This window comes from Urocitellus parryii, chromosome 15 (genome assembly GCF_045843805.1).
Source record: "Urocitellus parryii isolate mUroPar1 chromosome 15, mUroPar1.hap1, whole genome shotgun sequence".
Classification (NCBI taxonomy): domain Eukaryota; kingdom Metazoa; phylum Chordata; class Mammalia; order Rodentia; family Sciuridae; genus Urocitellus; species Urocitellus parryii.
Genome location: NC_135545.1, coordinates 31,443,118 through 31,453,178, shown reverse-complemented (window position 1 = coordinate 31,453,178; position 10,061 = coordinate 31,443,118). Strand labels below are relative to the sequence as shown.

General features: G+C 58.2%; 1 protein-coding gene across 1 annotated transcript; it reads right to left on the bottom strand.

Moving 5' to 3' along the window:
- Positions 1–5,892: 5,892 nt before the first annotated feature.
- Irx5 (iroquois homeobox 5) lies at positions 5,893–8,563 on the bottom strand. The gene is made up of 3 exons (XM_026392299.2): positions 8,315–8,563; positions 6,859–7,264; positions 5,893–6,686 (listed from the first exon to the last, which is right to left on the bottom strand). The coding sequence occupies exons 1-3, from the start codon at positions 8,561–8,563 to the stop codon at positions 5,893–5,895; spliced, it is 1,449 nt and encodes a 482-aa protein (XP_026248084.2).
- Positions 8,564–10,061: the final 1,498 nt, after the last annotated feature.

Below are 10,061 nucleotides of genomic sequence, written 5' to 3'. Positions count from 1 at the left end.
CGAGGCAAGTCGGGGAGGGTCTCTGCCCAGAGCGCGCCTCTTTCCTCTTTCGCACACCTCCTCCGCCAGCGACTTCTCAGGTCTCCGCCTGGCGCGCCCTGACCCCTCTCCAGCCCTTCAAGACAGATTAACTTTTCCCGGAAAAATCGAAACCCCAAATTGGGGAATGAACTGGAGGAGCAGGAGGACGCGCTAGCTCTGAACTCTGTCCCCGAGGGGGAAAAAAAAGTCGGGCAGCCCTTTCTCCTCCTAGCATCTAGCCGTCCGGGTTCTGAGACCCCTGGCGATTATTAAATTGTCGTGTGTATTAAGTATGTGCATTATTGGGGGGAGGAGAGGTTAATCCATGGAGTTCAGCCAACTCAGAAACACACCCCAGACTCCCCAGAGAAGGCCACCCGGTCATAGAGAAGGGGGTCTGCCGGTGTGGAGGGCAGGTCCACCTGACCGTGGTGGCCAGAGAGGTGCGCAAGGTTTTCCCTCCTTGCCCTCTTGTCTTTCTTACTGAAAACGCTTCCTGGGGTGTAAGGACGACGCCTGCGGGGAGGGGAGGTGGGCTTTCCCAGTGTGACCCAAGCCTGGGGAGCTGGGTACGAAGGAGAGAGGTCCAAGCCTCAGTGGAGACGTCTGTGGCAAGGGCGGGTATGTGCCTTCTCCTTTTCCCAGCCTGGCCGCGCCAAGGTCCCGCGGGAAGCCCACCCGGCGTGCAGGGCCAGAGCCAAGGATGTCCAGGAGGAGTCGCAGCCCACGCGGAGTCCGCCGGCCAGCCCGCCACCGCTGCGGAGAGCTGGAGCGCTGAGCGACGCGCGGCTCCTTCATTAGCTTCCCCTCCACGCGGCGCTGCATGCCTCGGAAAATAAGTTAGCAAACGGGGAGCCGTTTATCTCTTTTATCTTGGGGCCTGATCCAATTAAATAAGTGCACATTTACATTTGCATCCATCAGGCGGGAGCGCTGAGAGCCTGGGGTTTGCTCGGAGCAAATAAAAGCAGATTTCACTGGGAAGTGGCGTCTGGGCGCGCTGGGCTCGTTCGGGCGCCGGAAACGAGCGCTGCCCTGCGGGCGGCCTTGGGGGACGAAGGGCTGGGAGCTTCAGCCGACAGGAGGCGGGAGACCCCCAGGGGACCCGAGGGGCAGGCCAGCTTAGGGGGTCCAGCCAAGAGCGGCTGCCCTCTCCCCGAGGCCTTCTCCTGTTAGGCCATCTGGTCCCGCCTAGTACCCGGGACCCAAGTCACATTTATCGCCCCAAACGAAAAGGAGACCGGGTCTGGCCTGGTCACAAAGGGAGACCTGCAGGGCGTGTCCAAGGATAGTCCCACCAAAGCTTTGGTTAGTTTGAGGGAAAGACGGAGGGCCAGGTCTCAGTTGGGTCAGATGGTGCAGCCCCAAGGGATCGGAAGCGACAGCCCGACGGTGCGCTCTGCTTACCCACATGTCCCCGCAGCAGAGGGAGACCAGTCAACACCACCCGTTAGCACTTCCGGCCGGGTGAGCGGACGCAGGGGTAAGCGTCGCACCTCTGCCATTGAAGGTGCTTTCGAAATAGGGTTCTAAGCGATGGCGGGGTAGCTTTTGTTTTCTTTGCTTTCCCTTTTTCTATAACGTCCACCCCACGGGGGGCAAAAGCTCTTTAGAGCAAAACGTGGTAGCCACACCCGAGCTTTCCAAACTGCAGCTGGAACCCGACTGCGCTGCGTCCTGAGCGCCCGCGTGGACCGGCCTACAGAGATGCCCGCGTGCGCACCTGGCGCAGAGCGGGAACGTCGCGCACAGCCTGGGCGGCGCAGCTGCTGCCCCACCCGCGGGCTATCTGGTAGCTCACATATTTCTCAGTTGTCTGATGCCAGGTTTTTGAAACAGTGCGAAGCCATGGCGGGAATCCATAGGGTTAAAGCTGTTTTAGTCATGGGCCCTGTTCCACAAATCCCCAATGTTAACTGGGTCCTGGGGTCCAGGGCCCAGGCAACTTGGGGTGGTGAACAGCTTAAGTTTGACCAGCTCAGAGTTCAGAGCTTAAGCCCTGCTGTGGGTGGGGGCTTAGCAGGGTTTCTCCTAACTCCCCCTCTCGGAGAGCCCGGTGGCTCTGGGGGACCAGTAGGCGGCGCCCTTCCTAAACGGCATCCGCTTCGGGCTCCTTAGGAGTGCAGTCACATTCCTTTCACTTTGGGCATTTTGCAATGCGCTGTTGCGTGCCTCCACCGGATCTGGCAGCCACTTGCCCGGGACAGGTGGGCTGAAAGACAAGGCTTGCGCGGGAACCGCATTCACGACCCTCTCTCGCCTCGACCTCCCAGATCCCAAGAGCTGCGCACGTCTGGGGAATGACTGGCCCCGACAGCTTTACAAACTAGGAGGCCTCGCAGCAGGCCCCGCACCCGAGCTGGTGGAAAGACATTTAGGGGCCGGGTACCCCAGGAAGCAGGGAGCAGGAAGAAGAAAGGTCCCATCTTGCAACCTCCCAAGGTCCGCGTATGCCCCCTCGGGAATTAGTTGTAGTTTACTGTCCCCTCACTCCCAAATCCCATGATCTGAAAATCGGCCCCGTACAAAGGGGTAGGGAAAGGGACCCAGCCCGTTCCTGGTTTGGCGCTGCCTCAGGGGACTGTCTACGCAGACTCCACTCAGGGATCCCACGACCCTTGTGGCTTGGGATTGATTCAGTGCCTTCTAGTCCCTAAATACCAAATGAGACTCTCCTTGGGACCAGGAATCGGCCCAGCCAGGCGCAGGTGGCTACAGTCCCTGCAACCCAGCACCGAAGTGTCTTAGGCACTGCTTGTCGAGGCTTGAGCGTCCCAATCCAAACCTGCGAACAAACACTGATCCCCGCACACGCAAGAAGGTCCCCGATCCCCAGCCCGTGCCTGCCTAGACGACCGGAGAGGTGACAAGATTCTGGGAAGGACTTGGGGCCCTACAGACAGACAGACAACTACTTCTGGGATTAAACGTAGCCATGATTCCCTAAACGTCCGCAACCTACATCTACCTGGCAGGCCATCTCCGAACTGGAAAGTCACTAGACAGACATCAGAAAAGCCTCCGGCCATGGAAATCCTGCCCTGAAAAGAAAACCCGGGACTTAAGTGAGGGCTTTTACTCCAGACAACCAGGCGAAGAAAAACCATAGGCCCTGCAGAGATCAAGGGAGGTAGGGATGTGGGCAGAGGACAGCGACTTGGGCACCAGCAGCCGAGCCCTGGGGAGTTTTGCAGCGCGGCCGGCAGGCTCCAAGTGCAGCCCCTCGGTGGGGAGAAAGGCCCGCGCGCTCCCGGGGGCGCGGTGCGGGTTCCCAGGCTGCCCGGCGGCGGGCGTTCGGCTGGCAGCCCTGAGCCCTCGCAGTCTGACTTTGGAGGCCGCATCATTTGCATACCCCCAGGAGCACAAGGAGGCCTGTAATTTTCTTTTTAAAATCGTTGGTCAGGGTTTAGGGCCGTTGCTTCCAAAACCCCGCGGAGTTGAAGTCGTCCTTAAACTCCCCCCTTAAGGGAAGGAGACTGGCCCATTCTTCCCACTTTTTAGGAGACAAGGTGACTCCTGGGGCTGCATATTCAACAGGGGGTGAAAAACTGATTGTGAGCCAGGCTGGAGGTGGGGGGGGGAGGCGTGGAGGGAGGGATGAGGCGCTGGAGGCGGTGGTCGGGAAGGAGCTAGTCATCTCTGGAATTCAATTGTTTAAAAAATCATTTATAATTAAAGGGACAAAATAAAATAGGATCGTCTCATGCATATTTGATCATTCACACTTCCAGCTTTAAAATTATTTTCCCGGCGTGAATTTTCTCACTAATTGAAGCCTTCAAGTTCGACCACTCTTCGCTAAAACATCTGTACAAACGCTACTTTCAAAACTTGTTTAAAATCGAATAAACTAAAGGAGCCCCTTTGCAGGTGAAAAACGGTGGGGGGGGGGGGGAAGAACAACAACTTCGGTGCAACTTTGGCATGTGTTTAAAAAGCCGAGTAGGGTTAAAGCAATCCTGAGTAGAAATGCAAATATGTGCATTTTGATTTAGCCTAATTAAACCGGTGTTATGTGCAAACACATTCTCTCTCTACACTGAGACTTGGGTTTAATAGAGCAAATTAATTCCCTTCGCCGGGGTATGTTTTTGCTGTAACACACCCCGTCTCCCCCCACCACCAAAAATTTCCCACGGAGTGAAACACGTTGGCGGCTCCGTGTCAGGCGCAAAATGGAGACTCGGGCACCCCAGCCAAGCCGGAACAGCGAGGGTTGGCCGGCCTCCGACGCTGGGTGGTGTCTCTTCCTCATTTAGATTTGAGATGCATCCTGAGTTCGCATTTTGAGATGAAATGTGCGATACTAAGACGAAAAAAATAATATAAAACCTCAAAAATACTTCTGTAGCTACTGGGCCAAAACTCTTGAATCTGAACTGGGAAAAAGTGCTAAAGCGACGACAAGCCTCATCGAGTCCACAACGGCCTCCTTATCTAGGCATAGGACCTCCAGCTTCTAAAAGCCACTTGTCCAAAAAGAGGCCCTTGGGGGAGGGTCTCCGGATTCCTTCGGGGGCTCCCCTAGCTTCCCCTCAAATGACTGTGGCCTTCCCTGCCCCCCACCCCCTTCCTCCCACTACCGGACCTCCAACTCTGCAAAGTGCAGGCTTGAAATTCAGGACAAGTGTGACACCTACCTGTGAAAGGGGGGAACGGTCCCCTCGCCGGTCCCAAGACCCCAGCCCCACGGCTGCTTGGGCATCCACAGGGCCCCCCGCCCCCTGAATGGTCGCGGATGGAACGTTCACTAATTTAATCAAATCCAAAGAAGAGACCAATGCCCCATATTGAAGGAGTAGAGGAGACAGTGACTTGGGAAAGCCTTCCCTTGGTATCCCCTAACGCTCCCCTCCCGCATTAGCCAGCAGCACCTTTGAAATAGTAATAAGGGCTAAATCCGGCATAAAATCGAACTCATTAGCAAAGTTCACCAGCTGATTGCTTTGCATAAAACACGACACTGATTGGAAGTAATTAGGTTAAGCGCTGGCGCTCGGGTGCTGCGTGTCTCTAGCTCGCTTTGCCATCTTTTCTCCCTTCTGGGCATACACTTGGGTCTCTTCTCCTTCCTCCAGGGTCCAATCTTTCCGGAGCAGCCCGCATCAGTGATCCAAATCCGCATGGCCCGGGCAGGGCCGGGCTCCCCCAGGCTGGGAGCCTAATTATGGCTTTCCCCATGGGGCTCTGAGGGGCTGTGGAACCTTTCATTTCCCACTTGGAAAAAAAGTTGCATTTGCACCTTTTGGACCAAGGCAATGGACAGTTTATTGAGGCTTCTAAAGAGTAATGAGTGGCTCTGATTCTGTTAAAATCTCTTTTAATTAAATATTTTGCATTTTACAAAGGCGGCTGCAGTTTCTTTTACTTTTTAAATCTAAGAGTATAACCTGTTTCCTTTCCGTAATAATACTTTAGCTCATACCCAGAAAAATCAATAGGTGTAAAAAAATTAAATTAAACTTGGTATTTTTTTTAACTATGAAACAGTTTTGGGGGAAACACAAATGTATATATTTATATTACAAAAAACATTAAATGCCTGTACAGGTGTCTTGATTTCATAATTTACTTCAAAGATATTGAATTATCAATTTAAATACAAAAATGCTACATTAAATATACAGAATAAGATTTAATACAAATCCTTTTTTAATTTTTTTCTTTTCAGTTGGTTAAGACATTTTTTTTTTGTATGTGGAGATGTTTACATCTTTATGTCATCCATCTCCATAAACTATAAACTTTTGAATAGAAGGGTAGTTTATTTCTCTGTCTCTCTCTCTCTCTCTTTCTCTTGGTGATGGAAAAATAACTGCCAAGGCCATGGTTTTAATAAATTATGCAAGTCCGGGACCGACGCAGCCCGCGTTAAATGTCGGACATACCTTTCTTCAATTCATAGGGAGAGTCTTTGCACAGGTCTAGCTGAGACTGGCTCCGCAACATTTTCGGGTCTTTAGCCAAAGCGTCCGCACGGTTCAACACCGTCTGGTTTAATCCATTGAAATGAGAGCCCGGACCGGTTGTGGGACCTGGCCCGGGCCCCGGGTGGCCGTGAAGGTGTCCGAAGGAGCCATAGTTCGTGTAGCCGGGATAGAAGGGCGCGGTGTAGTAGAGAGGCCGGGACAGCACCGTCCCGCCGGGAAAAGGACACTGCGCGGAGGGCGAGCGCGACGGCGCCGGGGCCGGCGACGCGCGGCTGCCTCCCAGGGTTTGCCCGGCTACAGGCCCGGGGCACGGTGGGCACGGAGAGCCGTCGCTCCCGCCGCCCCCGTCCTTGACCTTGTCCGAGGAGGTGGCGATCTCTGCCAAAGACCATAATTTGGGCTTGGCGAGCACCGCTGGCGGCGGCGGCGGTGGTGGCGAGTGGATCACCGAGGGCCCGCCGGGACCCGGGGGCAGCTCTCCGGCGGATGGGTGCGAGCCGGGCGGCGGCGCACCCGCGGGGTAGTGAGGAGCCGGGTCCTCCGCTAGCCGCGCCGCCGCTGGCCCGGCTGGGGAGGGCCCGCCGGCGCGGGGGGGGCCGGGCAGCGAGTCGTGGCGGCCCTCGGAGGGCGGCTCCTTAAAATCCGAGTCGCTGAGACTGCCTTCGGTCTCCTTGCCGGCGGGGGTGGGCGGCCCCTGAAGCCGTTCGCAGCCCGATGTCGCCTTCTGCTCGGCTCCTGTGGGCGAAACCCAGGCTGTCAGAAACGCAGAGGCCACGCGGCGGGGCCCCGGTTCCCGCCTGCAAAGGCCAAGACCCTGGCCCCAAACCTCCAGGCCCCGTGCGCGCCCCCTCCAGGCCCCCTATTCACTTAACTCCAGCTCCACAAATCCTTTCCCTCTTCCACCAACCTGCTTCAGGGCCTTCGGGGTCGCCCTTGTCCTCGGGCTTCTGGGGCTCGTCCTCGTCATTCTTCTCCAGATCAATGTTCTCCTCCTCCTCTTCGTCCTCGCTGCGGTTTCGCGGAGTCCACGTCATCTTGTTCTCCTTCTTTAGGCGACGGCGCGCGTTGGCGAACCAGGTGGACACCTGGGTGAGGGTCATCTTGGTGATGATGGCCAGCATGATCTTCTCGCCCTTGGTGGGGTAGGGGTTCTTGCGGTGCTCATTGAGCCAGGCCTTGAGAGTGGCCGTGGCGTCCCTGGTGGCGTTCTTCCGGTAGGCAGGGTCCCCATACGGGTAGGAGCCCAGGGGCGCAGCGTACGGGTGGTACCCCAAGGAGCCCGCCATGCCGGGTGTGTGGTCGTAGGGAGAGCCCTGCGGGGGACAGGCAGAGAGGAGGTGAGTGTGGGCCTGGGTCTCCACGGCCAGTTGAACAACCGTAGCACACTTTGCCTTCGCCCCGGGGTTTGCGGGAGAGCCAGGCCCTCACTCCAGCTTCCCCTAGGGGAGGGCTGGTTGACTCAGACCCAGAAGCACACCGCCCCCCTCCTCAGAAGACAGCCGAGGCCCCAATTCCTGAATCTGGTCCTTCGGGGACCCCTGAAGCTGTCCCGACCTCGGTGCCACCCGGTCTGCCGGGGAACGACCGTGCCCTGTGCGCAGATCTGGCCTCCGCGCCCGGCCCACCATCCAGATAGAGGCCTGGGCAGGAGCAGGGACTCCCTGCTCCGCTCTGGGGCGACCTCACGTTGGGCGCACGGGGGTAGAACAAGAGAAGCCAAGGCTTGCTTTCTTTCTCTTTTAATCCACAAAGAAACGCAAAGGAAAGGCTGAGCCTTGCCTAGCACTCCCACCCTCCAGAAATGCTAACCCGAATCGAAGCCACTGCGCTTTTCCAGAAAGTGCACCCGGCCGAAAAATCCCGGATGCACCGCAGCTCGGTCGACTTTTCAGAAATTTAATACCTCCAAATCGGATTGTGAAGATAGGATTACGGATTTGCAACATTTTGGAGGATTAATTAAAGGCGAGGCCAAACACATTTGCATAGATTTAGCACGCTTCTGTTCTGATTTCGGATCTATTTCTTTTGAACTTTTCCAAAATGGCAAAACCAAAAAAATAAAATTTGCAGGGCGGCCCGGAGTTTCCGTTTGAACCAAATCCGGCTTTAATTGCAACGACCTTTCCCCTCAAAACCCTTCCCTCCACCTCAAGGATCCTAGCTAGACGCGGCTTTTCTCCGAACAACTCCTGAGCCCAAGGCCCGGACGAAGGCCAGCGAGACAATCGCCCAAGTTTGTAGGGACCGCGAAGCCTGGCGGGGGAGGTCGGCAGCGGTGCCTAGGCCCGTGTCCCCAGCAGCCCTAGCCCGTTTTAGCCGGGCCCCGCTGCCCTCGCCCGCGGCGGATCCCGCTCACTCACCACGTACGAGGAGAAGGCGGCGGCGGCTGCAGCCGCGGGATCGGCGCCGTATTGGAGGTGCGAGTTGTAGCCCGGCGAGGGCGCCGTGAAGGCAGTGGAGCCAGCGTAGGGAGAGAACGCAGAACCCGAAGACGAGCGGCCGAGCTCATCCGTACGGGGCCCCGAAATGACGCTGGTGCTGTATGCGGGGCACGAGTAGAGCGCCAGCGAGGCGGACGGCTGGTACAAGTAGCCCTGCGGGTAGGACATGGCCACACACGGGCATGGGGCGCGCCGCGCCGCGGCCGCCAACGAGCCGGGCGGCGCCCTGCGAGGGCGAGCGGGCGGGCACCTGGCCTCTGGCTGCCCTGGGCCGCTGCTCCTCGAGCCCGGGCTCCGGGGCTCCGGCCCGCGGCGCCTCCTTGTTGGCTTCCCGCGCGCCTCCGGCTGCGACCGCCGCGCCCGCTCCTCTGTGCGCCTCGCTCGCCCCGGCTAGGCTTTTTTCCCCCTCCCCGCCCTTGCTGCTTTCTCTTTTTCCCCCCTCGCTCTTTGCACCGGGGGGCTCTGCTTTTGGCTTCGCAAAGGTCCTGCCAAGATGCTAAGTTGGAAATTGAGGATTCTGACGCCTTGTGCGCGCCCGAAGCTCCTCCTTCCTGGGGTGTAGTCGGTGGGAGGACTGGCAGGAGCCTCTGGGCGGCCACAGCCAACCCGGCCGCCAGGCGCGCCTCGCCCTCTCCCTCTTCCTCCCTGGCTCCCTCTCCCGCTCGCTGGCGTTCCCCTCGCCCCTCCCTAGCGCCCGCCTCTCCACCGCCAACCCCCTCTCCCCCCTTTCTCTTGCCTCCCCCTTCTCCCCTCCCCGGTCTCTCCCTCTCGCTCTTTCTCCCAGACTCTCGAGCGCCGGCCCCAGGATGACAATCACATCCCGAGCGCGCCGATCTCCTCAACTTTCCTCCCTGGCTAACTCGGGGCGGAGCGGCAGTCTCGACGCTCGGCGGGCCCCGTTAACGGGTCCGGCCGCTGGAAAGCACAAAGGGAACGGAGCCGCAGGCTGCTCGGGCGAACGCTCGGTGCTCTCCTCTCCTCGCAGTGAGCGGATTTCTTGTTCTCCGGGAGGCTGGACTACGAGGTGGTTCGCCACCCACTCCCCACTGGCTTCTCCCTCAAGCCAGGGGTCCCTGGAGCGAGTTGGAGATCCGGGATTAAGGTCCCCGAGACAGCCAATGGATGCCGGCGCCCTGGGCACAGGGAGTCCGGGATGACTGCCCCTCTGCGCTGGCAGCAGCAGAAGCAGCAGCGGCAGCAGCAGCAGGTGGGCGAAAGCCAGGCCTCGGCTCGGCCTTCTTTCCACTAACCGCCCGGCGGGACAGCGAGGGAGGCGACACTGGGGTCCTGGGACTGCCGAGGTAGCCTTTTCTAGAGGAGAGGTAGTGGGCAAGAACTACCAAAAGGAGAAGGTGCTACACTGGAGTAGGTCCCCAGACCTCCTCGCCCCCCCCACCTCCCCTTCCACCCCCCTGTGGCGCAGCGTCCTTCTGTCGGTTTTCCCTGGGCAGCTCGCCCTGCTAGCTCGGTAGTGGCGGAGGGTGCGGGTCCCCTTCCCTTTTGTTCAACTAAGTTGCCTTGCCTTTCACATGCACTCTCGCACCCTCCCAAGCTCCACTGCAAACACTAGGCAGAGCAGTGCCCAACCCAACCACTGTTTGTTCAGCGAGGCGCTGGCAAGACAAACACAACTGAGTCACAGGCAGAGCCCTTGCCCACCACGGCC

What these genes read in the sequence shown, in the direction of transcription:
- Irx5 (XM_026392299.2), bottom strand. Translation starts at nt 8,563, where the DNA reads ATGTCCTACCCGCAGGGCTACTTGTACCAGCCGTCCGCCTCGCTGGCG. An exon ending in CCGCCTTCTCCTCGTACGTG is followed by an intron (nt 7,265 to 8,314) that starts GTGAGTGAGCGG and finishes TGTCCCCCGCAG; the next exon opens with GGCTCTCCCTACGACCACAC. An exon ending in CCCCGAAGGCCCTGAAGCAG is followed by an intron (nt 6,687 to 6,858) that starts GTTGGTGGAAGA and finishes TTTCGCCCACAG; the next exon opens with GAGCCGAGCAGAAGGCGACA.